This window comes from Lactuca serriola, chromosome 5 (assembly GCF_051521515.1).
Source record: "Lactuca serriola cultivar US96UC23 chromosome 5, Lser_US96UC23_V15, whole genome shotgun sequence".
Taxonomy (NCBI): domain Eukaryota; kingdom Viridiplantae; phylum Streptophyta; class Magnoliopsida; order Asterales; family Asteraceae; genus Lactuca; species Lactuca serriola.
In genome coordinates this window covers 264,659,222-264,682,507 of record NC_136412.1, presented here as the reverse complement: position 1 = coordinate 264,682,507, position 23,286 = coordinate 264,659,222, and the positions used below count along the sequence as shown (strand labels likewise).

General features: G+C 32.0%; 3 protein-coding genes, 1 non-coding gene and 1 pseudogene across 5 annotated transcripts; all 5 read left to right on the top strand.

Moving 5' to 3' along the window:
- Nucleotides 1-641: 641 nt before the first annotated feature.
- On the top strand, nt 642-1,759 carry LOC145050451 (uncharacterized protein At1g03900-like; the record flags this gene model as incomplete). Its single annotated transcript, XM_078998696.1, has 4 exons — nt 642-842; nt 997-1,446; nt 1,540-1,652; nt 1,738-1,759. Coding segments are annotated over 4 exons (786 nt in total), but the record flags the coding sequence as incomplete, so codon positions are not given.
- Nucleotides 1,760-6,043: 4,284 nt separating this feature from the next.
- On the top strand, nt 6,044-7,117 carry LOC145051608 (putative glutathione S-transferase). Its single transcript, XM_078999495.1, has 2 exons — nt 6,044-6,386; nt 6,663-7,117. The coding sequence occupies exons 1-2, from the start codon at nt 6,066-6,068 to the stop codon at nt 7,014-7,016; spliced, it is 675 nt and encodes a 224-aa protein (XP_078855621.1). The 5' UTR covers nt 6,044-6,065; the 3' UTR covers nt 7,017-7,117.
- Nucleotides 7,118-7,587: 470 nt separating this feature from the next.
- LOC145055796 (U2 spliceosomal RNA) lies at nt 7,588-7,690 on the top strand (annotated as a pseudogene).
- Nucleotides 7,691-19,693: 12,003 nt separating this feature from the next.
- Nucleotides 19,694-22,610, top strand: LOC145054197 (putative glutathione S-transferase). Of its 2 annotated transcripts, none has more exons than XM_079002341.1 (3): nt 19,694-20,091; nt 20,615-21,314; nt 22,222-22,610. In XM_079002341.1, the coding sequence occupies exons 1-2, from the start codon at nt 19,771-19,773 to the stop codon at nt 20,963-20,965; spliced, it is 672 nt and encodes a 223-aa protein (XP_078858467.1). In that variant the 5' UTR covers nt 19,694-19,770; the 3' UTR covers nt 20,966-21,314; nt 22,222-22,610. The 2 variants fall into 2 exon arrangements, with proteins under 2 accessions (XP_078858467.1, XP_078858466.1); XM_079002340.1 differs by having other exon boundaries at nt 22,217-22,610.
- On the top strand, nt 22,411-22,607 carry LOC145056327 (U2 spliceosomal RNA). The gene has a single exon (XR_013685808.1). It is a non-coding gene; the product is annotated as a U2 spliceosomal RNA (small nuclear RNA).
- Nucleotides 22,611-23,286: the final 676 nt, after the last annotated feature.

Here is a 23,286-nt window from a genome sequence, read left to right as displayed (position 1 = left end):
GTAAAGTCGACTTTCCGAGGTGTATTAAATACATATCACTACCTAGAGTATGCGATTATTTACCATCCAGTCGGCAGTAACACTGCTGGAACAATACATTATTTTCCCATTTACTTTGTTCAAATGAAGTCCGAACTATATTTTTATAATTGAGAGTCTAATTGGGAAAACTTTTACACACTCAAACGATCAAACCTACAAGTAACCAAGTATTGGCAGAAGACTACTTTTATTAGAAAATATAGGATTTTCTAGAGATTCACACTATTTTCAAACTTGATGACAACTTTCATATTACACAATTGTAAACAATTTTTATACAAGCAAAGACACTAAATTCTTATGAACTCACCAGCTTTATGTTGATACTCGTTTTCAAAATAACTTGTATTCTCAGGTCGTCAGTAGACATGTACAGATGCAGCTTTTGAGAAGACGGGGCACACACAAGACTCCTCTTTATTTTTTTATTATACTTTTGGTGTCTAACAAACTGTACAGAACACGCTTGTATTACAATTACTATATTAATGCAATGGATGTTGCTTGTTTGTACTATTATGCATTGTTATGATATTGTACATGACGTCCTCCTCCCCATAACGTGTTCCACCGTTCTAGGTTTTGGGGTGTGACACTCTCTGGCTTTGAAAATCGAGGATGGCACGGGGAAACACGCGTTTATTGGGTTAGGCTTTACAGAGAGGAACGAGGCATTTGATTTCAATGTGGCGTTGTCGGATCATGAGAAGTGTGTAAAGACAGAGATTGAGAAAGATGTTGATAATGCTAGTGACGAGAGTCATATCAATATCCATCCTGTTGTACATCACAGATTGAAGGTATGTATCATCACTTACAGTTTTCCGGCTATGCATATAAGATTATATAGTCGAAATTTTCAGATTAGTAGCTGAAATTATCTAATGTCTAGAAGTATTGAAATGGATTTGAGCTCATTAGACAAGTATTAACCTGAAACATTACGTATATTAGGAGGGTGAAATAATTCGAATCACTGTAAAAAACAAACCTGCAAGTGGAATTGGGATGCTTCCATCTGCCGGATTATCTGAAAAGATTAAGCCACTCAACCTTGCTCATCCACCCGATAAGGTTAAGTCTAAGCCTCTAGGCTTTGCTCCTCCACCAGTTGCTTCCGGGAAAATTAGGTCTCCTATCCCACCTCCACCCAGTGATCATACTACTGTTCAAATGACTTCTACAACTCATAACATTGTTGCAAGGAATTCTACAGATGCTTTCACAGATTTCTCTCAGCTCGAGGTATGTCCAAACAAGCACCAATCTGAAGCAGAAAACTTTCATAATGGGTGCCTTTTAGAGAGTGAGACATACATTGGTGGCCATGTGGAGTGTTTGGAAACTGGTGTCTTCATATCCGACCTTCCAACTTCTTTCAAACTTGATTCATCTACTTTCATTGTAATTTACAACTCATTTATGTTTTTTTAATACTTACAGTTATTAATCACTTGGGCTAATGACTAAAAATTTAAATTATATATTTTTTCACAGCAACTTATCGAAAACCTTGATTGGGATCTTCAATATCCTATTAAAGTGGAGGGTAAAATGGACATTGAAATAGTCTCAAATTACTATGAAGTAAAGGATGCTATTACAAAAAGGTAATGTTAAATGTTAATAGTTAGTTAACAAGTGGTGTTCAGTAAGTAATGTGTATCTAAATTATTTTTTTTTATTTTTTTTTAGTTTGGGGATGATTATGAGTTGATTTTTTAGTTGTTTTGTTTCCCCTTTTTGATGTATGTAGCTTTCTAATAATGGTTTTAAGACTCTAATACTAGCTTTATGAAACAATAATAACTATGAGGGACGTTTGACTTTTATAGTGCTATTTAAATATTTCTACTTTTTAAAGTTGTCACATAATCTGATGTATATATCACAAAAAAAAGAAACAAGGGATGTTTAACTTTTATAAGAAGAAGGTTCAATTCTCATACACATGGAATTACTTGGTCTAATCTCCATTGATATTATAGAAATATACATTGATAATGGGATGGAAAATTGTCACCGAGTGCTTTACAAGTTGATGGGTTTAATAAGTTATTTTTTATTCTTTGCTGCAATATGTCGAATCTACCCTTAAAACATATATATTGTTTACATCACACATTCTACATTTTGTCTTTATGTTTGTTGAAGTTTTTGAATGTCTCAATTGCTGCTCATTTGTTACTTGAATAGTTGTATTATATTTTTTAAGAAAAATCACAAATCTACTCTTGAGGGGTTGTTTTGTCAATCTCTAGGATTAATGGAGGGGTTGTTTTAACAACATATTCTTTTGATTTAATCATTTCCTATGAAAATTTTGATTTTTTAATATATTTATTTGATCCATAATAGGCTTGTAGAGTGGAATCTTTAAAAACATTTTCAAAACACTTTAAACAACCATACTACCCTTCGATTAGTCGCGTGACAGTAGAAGAGTTGGGGCTAAGAATTTAAAGGCTACAAGGACAACTTAGAGATGTGCTATATCAGAACTAGAGAAGGCATGTACATGAGAATTAGAAGGAGAAGGAATCAAAGAAAAAGACGAAGTCTGGGAAAAAGGTGAGGATTTTCCATTCTTTCGTTTTTTTTTGATTTTCAGACAATGTGTATCATTGGTTTCATTTTTGCTATATATATATATAATTGGGGGTTACACCTTCTGAATCATTGATTCGGTTGAGGGTTCCTCGGGAGTCGATGAATCATTAATAATAGGCCGCTCTAATTTTTGGTTATACATATATATATATATATATATATATATATATATATATATATATATATATATATATTCAATCCAGTCTATTAATCTATGTTCATGTTTTTTAAAAACAAGGAGATCTTTGTAATATGTTATTTATCTTTAAATAAAATGTGCTGGCTTTTGATTTGGTTTATATGTTTTCAAATTTTATTTTCTGATGGAAGATGTTGAAGGTGAATTTATGAAGAGACCAAGAAGATGTAGATGAAGAAATGCATGGAATGAGAGGGAGAGTTATATGCTTATATTTTTAATCTGTATTGTACAATTATTTTATTTTAAATTAATATGATCTGTAAAATAATCAATCATGTATAAATCTTTATATGATTTATTTTCAAATTATAAATGTTTCATAAATGTTATTTGAAATTAGAATTCAAATGTACAAATGACTTATTTTTCATTTTAAGTTAGTTGCATTAACTTAATTGTTAATAAAAATTTATTAGTATTTATTAAATTGTGACAAAAATTGCTATATGGGTTCAAAATTATACTAATAATGAATGTGGTTAACTCATATTAAGTAAATATACGTGTCAGAAAAGTTGTAAACATATGTAAAATAAAAACATATATTTTCTATAAAATGTCATTAAGTTATATAAGCGAAACCTTATTAAATAAATTTTCAATATAATAAGGTGCATTGTACGTAGTCAGCGAACCGTATAATTAAACGACAAAAGAAAAAAAGAAAACTATCAATTTTGTATAACTGAAAACCATCTTCCACTTCTTGCACTCTCATTACCAACTTGCATCGAAGTTCTACATTTTTTTAATAAATTTTATTACTTGGGTTTTCATAGCTCATTTTTCGTAAATAAGTAGACCAAACACATCCACAACTTGCATCTTGTGAAGAATAAAAACAATAGAATATTTTTTAACACTATTCCTTTAAAGTTGATATTTTTCATGAATTGAAGCATTGATGGTTGATCCGATGTAGTAAATCTTATACAAAATCACCCACAGTCTTAACTCCAATGTAGTAAACTATTTGTACAAAAGAACTAATCGTCTCTTGAAATTAATTTTTGAAAAAAAATGTTTGCACCCGGCGCTTGGCGCGGGTAAACGGTTAGTATGTGTGTATGTGTGTGTGTGTGTATATATATATATTCGACAAGAATTTTTTTTCGTAGGAAGGTAAAAAAAAATTCAGCATATTTTGTCCCCAAAAAAAATAAATGAACCAATAGATGAATATAAAATATCATGTTTCACAAAAACAAATCCTAAAAAAACATTTTGATGATTCATTTTTACGATGATTTTGTTGTTATTCACTAAAACTGTCATAAAAACGATTTTGTTATTGATTTACTTAAAATATAAATAATAAATGTGTTTTTTTGAGAATATTTTCTTGTAATCATCTTACTTTTAAATCATCTAACGATTCATTTTTATGTTTGCTAAAAAAATATGTATATAAAAAAATTCTTACATCCCTATTAAAATTTTCTTTTTTTATTTGATCTTGATTCTCTCTCTCTCTCTCTCTCTCTCTCTCTCTCTCTATATATATATATATATATATATATATATATATATATATATATATATATATATGGCTAGTTTTTTTTTGTTTTCTTACATTTATTGTATGCTAGGATGCATATATATATGGCTAGGTTATTTTGTTTTCTTACATTTATTGTATGCTAGAATGCACCAATAGGAATTTAGTAAATTAAATAAATATAGATATTAAATGATTTCCATAATTATATGTATATTAAATGATATCCATAATTATAATTCTCTTTTTATGGAAATTAATTAAATCAGTCATTAATGTCAGCAATAACATTTTTTTTCAGAATGAATTCACATCTAAGTTTTTATATATAAGTTCATATTTTGTTTCAGGACTAACTCACTTAAAATACAATATAGTTGCATGAAATATGAAGAACAAGAGTGTCTCATTCTGCTTGAATACACTCTATTATTGTTGACATTAATGACGAATTTAATTAGTTTCCATAAAAATAAGTTATAAGTATGGATAACATTTAATATACATATAATTATTGGTGCATTATAACACACAATAGATGTGAGAAACATTTGAAATTTTTATATATATATATATATATATATATATATATATATATATATATATATATATATATATATATATATGATATAGATCCGGTAAGAAATTTTTTTTGGTAGGAAGGTAAGAAGTTTTTTTTCTACATATTTTTTTGACGAACAAAAGAAATGAATCACTAGATGATTCATTTGTAAGATGATTCACAAGAAAAAAAATCCCAAAAAAGCATCTTTATGATTTATTTTTAAGTAAATTAAGAAAAAATTCACTTTTGTGACAATTTTAATGAATAACAACAAAATCATTGTATAAATGAATCATCGAGATGTTTTTTTGATAATTTTTTCTTGTGAATCATCTTACAAATGAATCATCGAATGATTCATTTTGTTTGTTCGCGAAAAAAATATATAGAAAAAAACTTCTTACCTTCTTACCAAAAATTTACTTCTTATTTAATCTTGATTCTATATATATATATATATATATATATATATATATATATAATTTGATGTTTTATAAATATGTAAAGGTAATTATGAAAGGTATATAAGGTTGTATATAATGTTTTTTTTTTAAATTAAATTTTATTTGGTTTAAATTTTGTAGTAAAATCTTTGGTTTTTATATAAATTATCGGTGAACTTTTAGATTTTAAATTAAAATATAATTATTTTTTGTTAACATCTATATTTTCTAATAAAAAAGTAGAAATTTTGTTGTTTCACATTTTTTTTATAATTTATAATTTTTTTTATACTCTTTAGAAATAACATATGTATTTTTCTATGATTTTATATTTAAATTAAAATTTTGTAAGTACCTTAAAATTAGTATTATTAATAGGTATTTTAAAATTCAAAGTATTTATAATTAATTAGTGATCTTGATAGTTAGAAATAATCAATTATAAATAATTTTTTATTCTACTCATTTTGTTAATTTTTTTTCTTCTTTTTATATCTTTATAAACATCCTTTTAAAATATTTTGATTATAATTATTATTTATATTATTTTAATTTACCAATAAACTAGTTTATATAAATAAAACAATTTAATTCTTGGATTTACGTGCCTACTTTACCCATGCTTCCGTGCTTCTAGAAATACGTTATATATCTACATACTTCCACACAAACACAAAGTGCACATCATTCAGCAAGAACCCAACAATGGCAAAACAAGAAGAGGTGATTCTACTGGATTTCTGGGCTGGCATGTATGGAATGAAGGTCAGGATCGCTCTTGCTGAAAAGGGTGTTTCATACGAATACAGAGAAGAGGATTTGAGGAACAAAAGCCAGCTTCTCTTGGAGATGAACCCGGTTCACAAGAAGGTTCCGGTTCTCATCCACAACGGCAAACCGATCTGCGAGTCAAGCACCATTGTTGAATATATCGATGAAGTCTGGAAAGACAAAGCTCCATTGTTTCCTTCTGATACTTATGGCAAAGCTCGTGCGAGGTTTTGGTCTGACTTTATTGATAAGAAGGTAACTTTTGACTCTTCCTGATTTTTCCCTTAATTTACTTTTAATATTTTATCTAGCACTTAACAGATTTTATTATTCAGGGTTGTAGTCATGTTGATTCGCCCTCTAGATAATTCCAAATATATTGATTTTGGTCCTCTCAAATCAATTGAAAGTGCGTTTTAACTAATTAATCAAGTAATTTTCAACCCAGATCTACATATTTCAGTTAAAAGCGAGTAAAATGGTCTTTAGATTATGGAATCTTTTTCTCAAACTTTGTCTACGGAAATGCAGATATTCCTGATTGGGAGGAATATGTGCATGACAATAGGGGAAGAACAAGAGGCATCCAGGAAAGAGTTCATAGATTGCCTGAAACTGATTGATGGAGAGCTTGGAGAGAAGCCTTACTTTGGAGGTGACAGTTTCGGTTACCTTGATCTGTCTTTGATCCCATTTTATTCAAGGTTTCATGCCTATAAAACCTACGGGGAATTTAACATAGAACAAGAGTTCCCAAAATTGTTCGCTTGGGCTAAAAGGTGCTTTCAGAACAAGGAGAGCGTATCTAACTCTCTTCCTGACCAACTAAAGGTCCATGGCTTTGTTCAACAGATGAGGAGGATACTTGGACTTGATCATGAGTAGAACTTTGAGGTATCAAAGCCAATAACAATATATATGGTTTTTAACACCCTTAATTAAATGTGTTTGTCACATATAAATAATGAAAGTCGTGTTTTCAGATACATTTGTTGCTAAGCTTACATTTTGCAATGTGTATTTTATGAATGGGATTGGTTACACATATTTGAAAATTTTGAATCTACTAAACAGCAACTGATGTTGGGGATGATGTAGTTCTTAAATTCTTGTAGTAGAAAGCTTAGAACGATCAGAAGTTTCTTCACCGACTTCGGTTTTTTAACTTGTAGTTATGGTATGCAGCTACACCATCAATGGCTGCATCAAGAACGTTGTTTTCGTTTGTTTAAAATAAAAGAAAAAAAACTAATATATATATATATATATATATATATATATATATATATATATATATATATATATATATATATATGAACACTCATATACAAGTAAAAAACAAAAAGGATAAACGATGTTCTTTTGGCTTAACTTTTGTTGTGAAGGAAGCACATCGGCTAATTGAAGCAAGAAACCAAGAGAAAGCTATGTATAAAAGATGAAGCCCAGTGAGGGATTAGTAAGCATGGCCTTTTGGCTAAGATCAAGTGTAGTGTCTGTTTTTATCAGGTTAATATTTGATATGTGGGCTTACTCGCAAAAACGTGGGCCTATTCCAAAAACGTGGGTATCAGGCTATCAGTCACCATTTTTAATTATTAGAATAGGCCAACTGAATTTTTAGTATCCGAAGAAAAAGAGAAAAACAGCTGTAGCCAACAGAGTATCAGCCACCATATTTAATTATTACTATGGGCTAACATTTCTACTCTCCATGTATATATATACACATGTGGGTGAAATAAAATATAAAAAAAGCGATTATGGCTTCTCTTGTATTGATTTTGTCTGAGCTTCTGAAACACCATGATGACGCTGAATTTGGCTACACATCATCTTCATCACGACCTTGTTTTTCCGGTGGGCCAGTGGCGGCGACTGGCGGTGGTGGTGGGTCGTGTGCTGCGGCAAAAAGGGTGACCGGAAAGTATCGCAGGATCGGGGAATATGATGTGATTGCAAAAGAACCTGAGTTTAGGGTTTGTGTTGAATTTGTTTGAATAACAATGCGTAAATACTTGTACATTATGCATTTTATTATGTATGTTAGTTTTTTTTTTTTTTTTGGTAGCTAAATATTTGTAGTTTTACAGTTTATCAATTATGTTAATGATGCTTATACAAATATCTATATCAGCATATCTATTACTATACCTGCAATCACTTGAATAAAATCCAATTTTGATAAATCTTGCATATATTTGGATCCATTTAATTACATCTCTACAAGTTTATTCCAAATATTGTTTTTCAATAAATAATACCGTCATGCCCTTATCTTCTAAATTGACTGTTTTAACCCTACTAAGTTTATGAAATGATGCCTGTGTGTGTACAGGATGCAAGTGCAAATTTGTGCTTTAAATCCTTGTTTTCGACCATGAGCCTTAGATAATAAATGTTAGCACATAAAAAGATTTGTCTTATAAAGGATTATTATGTTTATATTCTTACAAATTCTAAAATTATATATCTCAAATTATAAAACTCACATGTATATCCAAACTCATAATTTAATTAGGTTTAAATTAATTTAATATTAAAAACATATCAAGAAACAAAATTTCATATGATTGTACTAAAATATCATCCCCAAATCAAAAGTTAGCATTAAACTAATTTAATTAAGATTAAACCTAATTAAACATTATAAAACTCCTTGGTGCCATTTCTTCCCCATCGAACCTTAAACCCAATTCTCCTCTTCTTCGTTATGCTAATCTGCTAATCATAGAAACAATTGTTTAATCTTATATTATTAAGACTGTATAAGATAATAATAAGAGGATGCAAAATGTAATTTTGTATCTTATATATACATACGATATAATCGTGAACAATAATACAATCATTACCAAGTTTATCTTGGGATCAGAGCCAACTTCTCTTGATCATCAACAACCCTAATTTACGACAACACCAAAGTTGTTCCCGGTAAATCATTTTCTTCTCTTTCTTACTCAACTTGGTTTCGGTCTTCAACCAACAACTCAACAATCACAAGCTTTCTTTACATCTCAAAATCAAAATAATCGAAGTCAAGGTCGCACCACCAACAATCGTGGTCGTGGACGTGGTCGTTTCTGTTGGGTTTTGAATGTATTGTAGAAATAGATTTCTTTTTAGTTGGACCCACTATTTGTGGTTCATTCCGAATATATATATATATATATATATATATATATATATATATATATATATATATATATATATATATATATAACCCCTTAACTTTCATTACTTTTCTATTATTTATATCTTTCATTGATTAATTCAAATTTTTACATTCGTTATATATTACATATAAATAATTATTATAAAATATATAATTATAATTTATGTATTATTCTTAAGTAGTTATACCATTAAATAAATAATACAAATATCTTCAGATAGATATTAATATTAAATATGTTACGTCGGAAAATTAAAAGATCAACTATAAACGATATTACATTCAAAATATACACTAAATTAGAATTTAAATTAAACATTAAATCATAATATTCGTAATGATATTTTTATTATCGTTTATTTGTAAATATGAGAAAATCTTAGTCCACAATGCCTAAAATGTATAGCATGAGTTGTCACTATTTGTGAAAACTCTATAATTATGTTATTTGTCTTTACTCAACTGCAAAAGCAAAAGTCTTCTGCACACTCAAATGTAACTGTTGATGAAAAATCATTAGAAGTAATTTAGTGAATCGTCAAATCATCTCACTTTTTTTGTATTATAAATTCTCTTTCTTGTAATCAATAGTTTTTCATCTCTTCCAACCTAATGAATTTCCCTCACAATTTTTGAACTTAAATCTTTCCTTCTTCTTTTTCTTCAACATTCGATTCATCCATAACAAGGTACATATTATTGGCTTTATGTCATATATTTAATAATAGAATTATCATATGTAGCATAGTCATTAATCGCTTTTTTAAATTCTGATTTATTTTGCAGTTAGATTTTGGCATATATCATTATGACTCTAGATCGTCTGTTTATGATTAATTTATATTAGGGTGGTAATATTAAATATGAGAATGGTATCATAAAGGGAGACCATTCAACTTTTTCTACTTTAAATATTGTTAGACACAAAATGGGGTATGAAGAATTTAAAGATTTATGTTATGCACATGTTGGAGTTGAAAAAGCATCACATGAGTTGAATATCTCATTATGCTATCAATTTGGAGGGCAATCCACCATTTCACGGGTCATAAGTGATTCAAGTCTAGACGTAATGTATTATTTGGCTGAGAATGTTGCAAATTATTGGGGTTAAGTTTTAATTGAAGTTGAAAATATAATGTCGCCTACAAGTACTAGTTTTGTAGATCTCCTTCAAAATTTTGAGGTTTTGGAGCCCAATCCATCAAATGTACCATTTCCTTTGCTTGTTGTGGTACATTTGAGGGAGATTGCGATGAAGCCAACTCATTATATAGTGAAGATACTAGTAGCGAGTCATTATGTGTTGGGAAAGATTCTGATGATGATGGTGTGTGTGAAACTCCAGTTATGAACTTTATGAGTGATGTTGGAGATATAGGAGACGGTGACATAGTCGGTTTGGAAGACCGCATTCACATAGATGTTTGGAAGGAGTCATAAAATAAAATAAGGTTAGGAATGCAATTTGAAAGTAAGTTGCAAGTAAAAAAAGGCAGTGACACTTTGGTCTATCAACCAAAATAAAGAGTTCAAAGTGTATGATAGTAAGCCTAACTTGTGGGAAGCAAAGTGTATGACTCTAAGAAATAAAGAAGAAAGTTCTGGTTGTGTGCACTGTATGCCCTGTTGTGCATGGTATGTTCGTGCAGTTAAGAAGAAAAATCAAAACATGTGGAAGATTACACGTTGGATGGATGCATACAATTGTTTTGGATCATGTACTAGCAATAATAAAAAAATCTAAACTCTGCAACTATTGCCTTGTATATCCTCCATTCAATTGAAAAGGATGTTGCTTATCCAGTGAAACATATACAATCATATATTAAAAATAGTATGAATGTTGATGTTTCTTATGATAAGGCATGGCATGGTAGGCGAAAAGCCATAAAGAGTATTTATGGAACTTGGGAGAGTAACTTTGATAAGTTGCCCAAGTATATTGCAGCATTGCAGGCTTCAAATCCTGATACAATTGTGAAGTGGTTTCATTGTCCAAATAGTTCATCATCACATGTAGCGACATTCAAATATGTTTTTTTTGGGCTTTTGGACCCGCTATTGATGTGTTTCGTCTATGTCGGCCTGTTATTTTAGTAGATGGCTGCTATTTGAAGGGTTCATATAGAGGAAAAATGCTTGTTGCTATCACAAAAGATGCAAACAATAGCCTGTTACGTATGCTATCGTTGATGAATAGAGTTGACACAGTTGGGGTTGGTTATTTTTACCAACTCAGACATTTTGTTGTTCAAAACAAACAATTATGTGTTGTTTCAGACAGACACAAAGGAATAATTCATGCAATGGAAAATCTACCAGAATGGAAAGAGCCATTAGCATACCATCGCTTTTGTCTTCGACACATTAGAAGTAATTTCATGCAAAGGTACAAGAATGTGCGTCTTGAAAAGCTTTGTTGGTCTATTAGTAGCACCACACAAAGAAGAAAGTTTGTTATGTATATGAATGAAATAAAAAATATCAATCTTGAAGCATGACAATATTTAAAGGAAATTAAAAGAAGTCAATGGTGTTTTTTATATGATGACAATCGTTGATGGGATTTCTTGACAACAAATATCTCTGAGAGTCTGAACAATGCACTTCGCGGAGCAAGACAGTTACCGATCAGGGCGTGTATTGAACTTACATTCAATAGAACTGTACAAATTTTTACAAAGTACAGTGATATTGCAATGAATTGCAATGCACCTCTACCATCATGTATGTGGCGTCTCTTTCGAAAATGAGAAACTTGTGCACAAAGCCATACATTAACCGAGTTTGACTATAGTGAAGGTGTCTACAAAATTGTCACAAAGTTACATATAAATGGCAAAAGAGGAAATACATACACTGTCCATTATTTTCAACAAACATGCACATATGGTAAGTGGCAAATGGAAAGATTTCCATGAACCAGAGGCACCTCTACCATCATCACCAAATTGTCGAGGACCACGAGGGGTGTTGATGCAATTTGGGTGATTGTGGATCGGTTGACGAAGAGCGCTCACTTCCTTGCTGTTAGTAAGAGCTCTTCTGTAGAGAGGCTGGCAGAGATATATGTGAGAGAGGTGGTGTCGTGACATGGAGTGCCAATCTCGATTGTGTCAGACCGAGATGTACGTTACACTTCCAGGTTCTGGACGAAGTTCCATGAGGAGTTAGGTACGAGATTGCACTTAAGTACTACTTACCACCCACAGACGGATGGACAGAGTGAGCGGACGATTCAGACGCTCGAGGATATGCTTAGAGCATGTGTTATGGACTTCAGTGGAAGTTGGGACACATACATACCTTTGGATGAGTTTTCTTACAACAACAGCCACCATTCGAGTATTGGTACGCCTCCCTTTGAGCTTTTATATGGGAGGAGGTGCCGAACTCCCATTTGTTGGGGATAGGTAGGGCAGCGAGTGATGGGTAGCACTAAGATAGTGCTTAAGATGACTGAGCAGATTCAGCAGGTCAGACAGAGGTTACTGACAGCCCAGAGCCGCCAGAAGAGATATGCGGATAGGCGGCGATCCGAGCTTGAGTTCCAGGTTGGAGACTTTGTACTCCTGATGGTATCTCCTTGGAAAGGAGTTATCTAATTCAGGAAGAGGGGCAAGTTGGGGCCCCGATACATTAGTCCTTTCAGGGTGACCGCTAGAGTGGGCAAGGTAGCGTACTGTTTAGAGCTACCTGCGGAGTTGAGCCAGATCCATGATACTTTCCATGTATCCCAGTTGAGGAAGTGTATAGCTGATGAGACGGCAGTAGTGCCGCTAGAGGATATCCAGGTGGATGCGAGCCTGAATTACATTGAGAGACCGATCGCGATCTTGGATCGGAAGATCAAGGTTGTGACGAACAAGGAGGTGCCTCTGGTTCAAGTCCAGTGGCAACATCGGAGAGGGTCCGAGCTGACTTGGGAGCCGGAGTTGGAGATGCGGGAGCAGCATCCAGAATTATTTGCAGAGTGAGACTTCGAGGGCGAAGTTTGATTCTAGTGGGGGAGAATTGTAACATCCAGAAATCAGGTATAACTATTTAATCCCTCTTCTTTTTCAAGTTGTCAAAACTAGCCCATGGAAGAGAAGTGTAGCAAATGGGTACGTTGGGCGTACCAAAGAGTACGCTGCGCGTACTCATGAGCGTCATTTTAACGCGAACACTACCTAGTACGCTGGGTGTACCATAGTGTACGTTGGGCGTACTGGGCTCAGTCATGAAACCCTCAATGGGGAATGAGCACTATAAAAGGAACATTATGGCCTCCTTTTCAGCCACCATTTTCAGAGAGTGAAACCCTAAAAGAGCTAACCTTCATTTTAGAGCTTGTGTGTGTGTGTGTTTGAGCTTGATAAAAAAAGGGCCATTGTAGAAGCTAGAGTTGGAGTGCAAGCCTTGGATCTGAGCTTTGTAGAGGTTGGAGCATCATTTGGAGGTAAAAAGCTCAAAGCTTTCTTAACTTTTTTGGATTTGTGCATTATGAACCATTTTTAAGGTTTTTGTCCCAAAGATGGAGACTTTATGAGTAAATGGTCTCCATAGGCCTTGATTTGCCCCATTTCAGTATAAAATGTGTTGTAGATCCATAAAAATCCAATCTTGGACATTAAGATTAAGTCATGCATGAGTTAAGGGATTAATGGGAAAGAGGATAAGTGTTTGAAGTGATTGGTGGCCTTTACAGCCATGCAAAGGCTTAAAGGTTTCGACTGTATGGATTAAGAGATAGTAGAGTGACTAGATCTGAGATATGGGCTTGTATCTTAATCGATTTAGACCTAAATCATTAAGAGCATGAAACTGAGACTTACGTTGGGCGTAAATCTCAGAACGCACAACGTAGGGGTTGAGATCCCCGATTCTGGATAGCCGAGGTACCCCCCCCCCCCCGGTACAGAGTTGGTACGCCCCGCGTACTGCTCTCTGTTGACTTTCGTTGACTTTTAGGGTTTGGTAAACAATTGGACATTTGGATCATTAGAGGGGTAAAATGGTCTTTTCCCCTTCTGAGGGATTATAGGAAGGTATTAATCAAGACTTTGAGAGTCGTTATTAATTAGAAGTAATTACTTTATGTGATTAGGTGGAGGCTAGATTAGTATTCGAGTTCGAGATTATCTGAGTTACTCAAGGTGAGTCTTCTCACTATGCTTTACCTAGAGTGGTATCTATGTGTAGACCGGAGGGTCTTATATGTTATGTGTATGTTTGAGATTATGTGTATTGTGATATATGTATGCTATGTGATATATAGACCGGACCAGAGAGTCCAACGACTTATGAGGCCATAGGGTCCTCGATCCGACCGGACTGGAGGGTCCAACGAGCTACAGGACTGGAGGGTCCCGCTGAGACACATTGACTGGAGGGTCATACCGAGTTATAGCCTCGAGTGGCTTATGTGTTGTATGTGGCATTTTGGGGAACTCACTAAGCATTTATGCTTACCGTGTTATGTGATATGTGTTTCAGGTACTAACGAGGATCGCGGGAAGGCGCCGACATGTTTGTACACACTGACAGATGATTTTGTATTTGAGATTCTGATATGTTTTACCGTGATAACATTTGATACACTTGAGTTTTGAGATGATTTGTATGAGATATGTTATGTTTGAAAAATGAAAAATTGTTTTAAATTTTTACGTCGTTACAGAAATAGTTTAGGAAAGTACAAGGTTGTAATAAGAAAAAAATGGAAGTATAATGCAATAGCCAACACCGAAAAAATTGAAATCATATTTTAATATTTCTTGCATTTGTCCTGTGATGCTTAGAAGTAGAATGTTGTAATACATATCAATAGTAAGAGAGAATACATTCCAAGAAGCCAAAAATACATATAGGACATTTACTATATAATATGTAATTGTATTCTCTGGGTAATTAAGATCATCAACAGTTGAGATTGTTGTTAGCAACTATAGTAGCAAAAGATTAATGCTGATATTTCTTGCATTTAACCCTATTTTCATTTAATAAAACGATATTTAACTTAAATATGCGTGCTTAAACTAATAAGTTTGACAATAGGATATACCTTTATCTAGTTCAATGCAGAGAGTTTCAACCCACTCATATCCAAAACCTTCATACACTTGCCAATATATTTTCCATTCTTTTTTGTTGCAGCTGGCTATAATGAATTCAACAACTAAAAATTAACATCTTAAAAGTCGAAGTAAACTCATAAAATAAAACCACGCCAGTCTCACCAAAATCATGATCGCGATATTCATTAATTTGAATGTGTGATTGCACATAATAATGGATCTGCAAGATATAATATAGAACTAGGCGAATCCCCGTGCGTTGCGCGAAAATAGAATTATATAGTTAAAATAATATTTTTTACCAAATTATTATTTAATATTTCTACTTTGAAACAAAATGTTAGTAGTAAAGCAAACATATAGTTAACATATATATTAGTTTTATTAAACATTGTAGTTTAACTTTTAAGTCATTGTGATATATACAAATATTTGATAATTTTATAAACCGTTTAAAATTGTGTAAATTATATATCAAATAAATGATAATATAACGGGTAATAAAACGTATGAACAAAAATATGAATTGCAACTTTTAGTAACATAAAAATAGAAAAACATCTATTATAACATTTGTATTAATATATATATATATATATATATATATATATATATATATATATATATATATATATATATATATATATACAATGAATAATAAAAAATATGAAAAATAAACACTATAACTTTTAATAACATAAAAACACTAAAACATCTATTATAACATTTATATTAACTCTTCATATTTAAATCACAAATCACTTTAAATACATTAATGTTTTTAATGAGCAAAATTTTACAACCTTATAAAAGAAAGGAAAATAAAAAGTTATTAGTGATTACTAATTAATAATCATAAGTTAAAAACTCTTGAGTTGTAACTAATAAATATATATAAATTAGAGAACTCTTGAGTTTTAGTGTGCGTTTCAAATGAATGTGGTACTTGGAAATGTATATTTATTATTATTATTATTATTATTATTATTATTATTATTATTATTACTATTATTATTATTATATTCGTCTAAATAATTGGTTTTGATGCATCATTTTAATCTCTTCAATGACTAGACATAAAGATATTTAATTATAAATTTATAACATACATAGGTGCATATACATGTTAAACAAATCACATATAATATATATATTTTCGTAAATGTGATATGTAATTGTTGTCGTAGTAATATGGATAAATTACTTTTATATGAAGAACATATCATGATAAGTCTATTATAATTACATATCAAACGTTCAAAATTATGTTATCTTTTAAATATTGTCTTTTAAATATGTTGTGTAGGATAACCCAACAAAAAAATAATAGAAAATAAACATAATCAAAATAGAAAAACTACAATCAAATAAATAAGAACATTGAGTGGTTGTATGTATAAATAAAGATGTTACATAAAGATACATTTAAATCAAAAGAAAAAACTAACATTTGTCAACTTTGCTCAAACAAAAAAACCTATATCCATTCTATGAATCTTCTTTCTTCATTTAACACCATTCAACCATAGAAACTTGATAACAATTTTTCACTAACCTGCAATCACAATATTTTTCTTGAAAAAGAAGAATCAGAAAGATATTCGAAGCAAAACATTGATGTTTGGAGAGTCACATTCAAGATTGAGTAATACACATAAATCACATATAAAGATTAAATGAGAAACTGAATATAAAGAAAGAATAGAAAAGCTTCATTTGTTTTGGTTGAAAGAAAAAATCATATTACAACTACCATCGATGCGACATAACTCATTTCTTCAAATCATCATATTTGGATCGTGAATGCTTCAACTATATGAAAACTTTTGAATCACAATATCTTCAAATCCTTCTTACATGTAAGATTTTATATAACACAAAAGACACAAAAGATTGACCTTTTTATAGTAAACTTTTCACTAAATGCTAATTAAACATAATATAAGTTATAAAACTTTTGAGTGTTAAATCATAATTAAGAAAACTTTTGAGTTGCATTAGTTAAAAAAAAGGTTTCAAATGAAAGTGGTTTGAGAAAGTTAAAAAAGGGGGTTTCAAATGCATGAGATTTAAGAAAAAATGTTAGCTTTATAAGTATGTATGACAAGTCACAACACATGGAACCACTTGTTGTTTCATACTAAAATCTACAAGAGCATTTCATTAGATTTAATGCTAAATGTAAAAAGTTGTGATATTAATAGATACCTTTCCAAACTTAGTAACCACCTTGACAGCTACTACACTAGTCCCATAAAGATTTCCAACATTGGCATGTATTGCATCTGAGCATGACCAAGTTCTCTGTATCTCTTTCTCTCATAAAAGCATTTATTGAATCTAATTTTCTAAGAAATAATTTCAAAATGTTATTTAAATAACATTATTTACTACTCTAGGAAAGAATTACAAATTTACAATAAGTTAAATTACATTAATAAATTACATTAATTTCTCATCGATATACCTATATAACATGAACAAAAAGAAGATCAAAAACCTTCAAGTAGAAGTAATCTCAAACATAAACGGTTTAAAGAACCTTTAGATATCAAATAACTTTATTAAAGATTTCCCAAAACAATTGAACTTACAATTTTATGACTTCTAGAATTTGATTCTATTAGCAATTATCCTCAGGATACAAAAGAAAAAAAATTAAGAAAGACAAACAATTATTATCAAAATTACCTCCTCATGAGATATTGTTCTTATGTAGTTGATATCCTCCATCCTTTTTTTTTTGTGTAATTCAAACCCTTCTTAAAGCCACCAATTTGATCATGAACAGAAAAGGTAAGGATCGAAATCTAAGTAAAAAATAAATAAAGAATGTCAATGAGACAATACATTGAACACGTTATATGTACTTACAAACCACAAAATGAATCATCAGTAAACAACTAAACAAATAGAGAGAAGAAATTGAGTGACGATGAAGATTTGGCAATGAACCAAAAACCACTAGAAGAAGGCCAATTGAAGAAATTGAAAACCTCAACAAATTAATCGACAAAAAAATGGATTGAAGAAAAGATGAAGAGAATTATCAATTAACAAGGAATTCTTGTACCTTCTTAACAGAATTTGCAAGGAAGGAGGGGTGATTGGGAAGACGAGATGATACACTCATGGTCGCGGTGAAGAGGAGAGAAGTGTGTGTGTGTGGTTCCAGTTCTGGAATTAGAACTGCCTTAAGTGGTTCCGGTTCCGGTTCCTAAAGTTATGGAACCGCCAAGGCGGTTCCGGTTCTAATTCTCATTTTTTTCGGAACCGCTACCCACTAGGTACCTGCCGAAACCGGTTTATATATATATATATATATATATATATATATATATATATATATATATATATATATTAGTATTTCATATAAATATGTGTGTTACTTAGACCGGTTTAGAATATATTGGTCCGATTCTGTCCCTCTTTGGTCCAAATTGATTCGATTTGGATCGAACTAAGTTGCAATTTTATCGACAAAAGTTAACAGAGTTAATGTAACCGGGTTACCTGCTCCCGGAACCGGAACCGCCGGTTCTAGGACTAGTTCCAAAAATTTAAGAACCGCCTAAGTGGTTCCGGTTCCGGTTCTAACGTTCTAGGAACCGCCAGTTTCGGTTCCGGTTTCTCGCCAAATAAGGCGGATACCCGCCTATGCTCATCCCTAAGTCTGACGATTAAAAGAGGAAAAAAAAAAGTCACGCCAAATTATTTCATAAAAAACCTGCACAATAATTACTAAAACCACATATATTGCGGATCCTTTAACAACCGTAATACATTTACCCGTATCCCATTTGCCGTTTTCTAGTAGTGCCGTGTGTCATATAATTATCTTTTATATGACTTTTCTTTGAATTCCAGTCATTGATGAAATGAAACCTATAACAAATTCATAGTTGAATATTTTATTGATGTTTGTTATCTTTTTCATGGTGTTAACAATTTAATATTTTTTATTAATTGGCAATTGCATTGTATTGTTGTGTTATTAGTTTTGTAATTTTGTCTGCTATATAACGTGTTTGTATTCTTATGTGTAGGACCAAAATTTTGTAAAAAATAATCACTGCTCTTGCAAAGCTACTTTAAGATATACAATTTCAATGATAATAATGGATCTAGTTCATCAAGAATCGATCAGTCGACAGTCGACAGTCGACATCGGATTGACCTTGTGGAAATATCGCTTAGTTGGTGAATGTATAGAATAAGTGAGACTTGATGCGTCAATGTCTTTGAATTTAACTTTTTTTTTTTAATAATTGTAGGGCCCTCTTTTTTGGTATGGATCGACCCTGAACCCAGAACGCGTGGCTCACGATTTTTACGAATATATCATACAAACTTCCTCATAAACTGATAAACACGTAGTGAATATACCTGCAACAACCCAACAATGGTGAAAGAAGAAGAGGTGATTCTACTGAACTTATGGGCAAGCATGTATGGGATGAAGGTCATGATCGCACTTGCCGAGAAGGGTGTTTCATATGAGTACAGAGAAGAAGATTTCAGGAACAAGAGTCAGCTTCTCTTGAAGATGAACCCGGTTCACAAGAAATTTCCGGTTCTCATCCACAACGGCAAACCGATCTGCGAGTCAAACATCATTGTTGAATATATCGATGAAGTCTGGAAAGATAAAGCTCCATTGTTTCCTTCTGATACTTACGACAAAGCTCATGCGAGGTTTTGGGCTGACTTTATTGATAAGAAGGTAACTTTTGACCTTTCTTGATTTTTTTTTATATACTGCTATTATATTTGCCAGGGTTTATAGTTTGACGTTTTCAAGACGATTGTAAACAATTTACTTTTGGTTATCCTAAATCTTTTGAACATGTGTTTTGACTAATTTTCAACCCAGATCTACATATATATTTCATTATAAAACAATTCAGAAATCATGCGGCGATTTCCAGTGATTGTAAGGTGTTAAAGGCAGTTCAAGAACTTGTAATTGAAAAAATCACAAGATGGCCATTAATTACTCATGAAGAATGTTTTGGGTGTTTTCTAGTTTTGATTTCATTTCTTAACATAAACAACTCAAACCCCATTTGGTTTAATTTGGGTATAACTTTGCATGCGGGATTCTTTCTTTCTTTCTTGAATTCATGACTACATATTCAAGAAATGCACTTCCTATCAAACAAGTCAGTGTTGTTGAAATCTTGTATTCAAGGGAAATGGTCTTAGATTATCGAATCTTTTGTCTAACATTGTATAAGGAAATGTAGATATACCAAATTGGGTGGAAGTTGTACACAAGAAAAGGGGAAGAACATGAGGCAGCAAGGAAAGAGTTCATGGATTCCCTTAAACTGATTGAAGGAGAGCTTGGAGACAAGCCTTACTTTGGAGGTGACAGTTTCGGGTATCTTGATCTGTCTTTCATCCCATTTCATTCATGGTTTCATGCCTATGAAACATATGGGAAATTGAACATACAACAAAACTTCCCAAAATTGATTGCTTGGGGTAAAAGGTGCTTTCAGAACAAGAAGAGTGTGTCTAACACTCTTCCTGATTCGCTAAAGGTCCTTGCTTTTGTTCAAAACTTTAGGAAAATATTTAAACTCGGTGAATAGAATTTTGAGGTATCAAAGCCATTATGGTTTTGTTAACACTTGGATTTGTGTTGTTGATAATTTTGCTTTCTTGATAGAAAACACTTGGATGTGTTTGTCTCGTATGAATAATGAAAGTTGTGTTTTCAGATGCATTTCTTGGTATGCTTACATTTTGCAATATGTATCAATTTAATATATATGGAAATGGTTACATATTTGTGAGATTTGAATCCACTAAACAGAAGCTGGTGTTGGGGTTTTCTGTGGGAGTCAGCATGATCGCGACAGAAGAGGAGGAAGGTTATAAGGAGGGAGGGAAAGATGATGGCTAGGGCGAGCTATGGTTCTATACTTCTATACCATAAAGGTTTGTATAACTGCTTAACTTTCTCATTAATCCAAGTGTGGATTTATGGCTTTAAATATGACAAATTCACAATACTTCAAGGACCATATGTGTAAAAGTGGAGTTGGTGGCCTAAATTCAATCTGCTGTGAACGTGTCTTGTGGTTGGCAGCCTCTTTGACAAAAGTAGGGTAGTGACTCAAATTTACCCATACTTTCTCTTTCTTCTTTGTCAAAAATTACAGCTCCATTATTACATAATAAATGGATATGGTGACTTTGTCACAAGAAACAGAAAGTGCTTTAATATATGGGTGCTAAATTGACATCCCTTACATATGTGGTGAATGGATAACCGGGGAAATATAGTTGAGTTCCCAAATTTTTAATTAATCGTAGAAAGAAAGGGAGAGGAGGGATACTTGGCATAATAACAAAGTTGTTTACCCATACTAGTTATTTTCATTAGGAATATAAAGCAGATAAGTTTTCACAGTTTTACAAATTTGCATACAAAATGTCTCATACTCGTAACATTTATAACATTTTTGTCAAGTTTTATGAATCTACGTAGCATACATGCCATTAACGTCGTGGAAAAGAAACGGGTGATAGTAGTTGAGTAAAGAGTCAATATACATTATTGATTATTTGTTAAGAACGTGTGGTTGTAATATCGGTTATAAACTTATAGCAATGATAAAATAATAATATTATTATTTTGTTTGGTTTAAATAGTTTCACCTAGCACAATATCATTGATAATAGATAAGATATAGACGTTTTTGTGTGTCTATAATTTTACCAATATTTAGTATTTTAAATTTTAAATATGATTATAAGAACTACACGGTCCAAATGTGTATTTAAAAGATATAGATTCGGTGAGTTTTAAGATTAGGACTCATTTGATCCGTTTTCAGTGTAGTCAAGTCGAGAGTTAGTAATATATGGTTATCTCCATGAAGTTGTGTTTCTTGTGGGATGGAAGTTACAGAGATTAAATCAAACAAGTAAAGTAAAGGAAGCACAGCATTCATATCCCACATCGGCAGAATGAAGGAAGCAGGAAAGAGAAAGCTGTGTATAAAAGAGGAAGCCCTGGAGGGGAATAAGCATACCTTTCTCGGCCTTTTGGCTAAGATCAAGTGTAGTATCTGTTCTTATCAGTTTAATATCTGATATGTGGGCCATCGGCCCACTCGATATTAATCTTATTTTTTATGGGGGAAGGCCCGTTACAGTAGCTTGCTGCTGGGGTTCTTCATGTGTCGCCTTGGTCTTACACTACAGCCAAGGCCAGGCGCACCCCTCCAATCCATAAGTTTTAAATGTTTTGTTTTTTGAATCTGTTAGCTGTGATTCTGATAATTCCCATGAATTTGTTACAACTGGTGTTTTATCGATTCTAACAGCTTATGGCTAAGAACAGCAATAGGACACTATTTTAAAGAGAAGATCAAACCTCTTATATATTATGGGTTTTTTTGCCTTATACAATAGTTACACATACATACGCTCTGGACCCAAAAAGATTATTAGATTCATATTAATTCGTTTTTTCACCATATGGAGTACTGGCTGGATGTTGACCCACCCAAAAATATTAGATTCATGAGTGGGTTCAATCATCCCCATGATTACAATCTCGTTTGATGCAACCATGTTTCTTTGGTGTTACAAGTATGAGAGATGCAATGCTAAAAAAAATACATTTTCGAAAAACCACCTAATACCTTTCACAAATCTAAATATAAAAATAGGTTTAACTATTTAAATCTATTTTTATAATCACGCTGTTACGCATTAAGGTCTGGACCCAAATAGATCATACTGACATTCATTCTTCACCAAGTGGAGTGATTGGACTTGGACTCAAAAAGAGATAAGATTATGATCATTGATACGGATGATTGCAATTGTTGAGATCACGACCTACACCTCGATTGGATCCTTATAACGATGCCACCATGTTTCTTGTGGTTAGAAATGG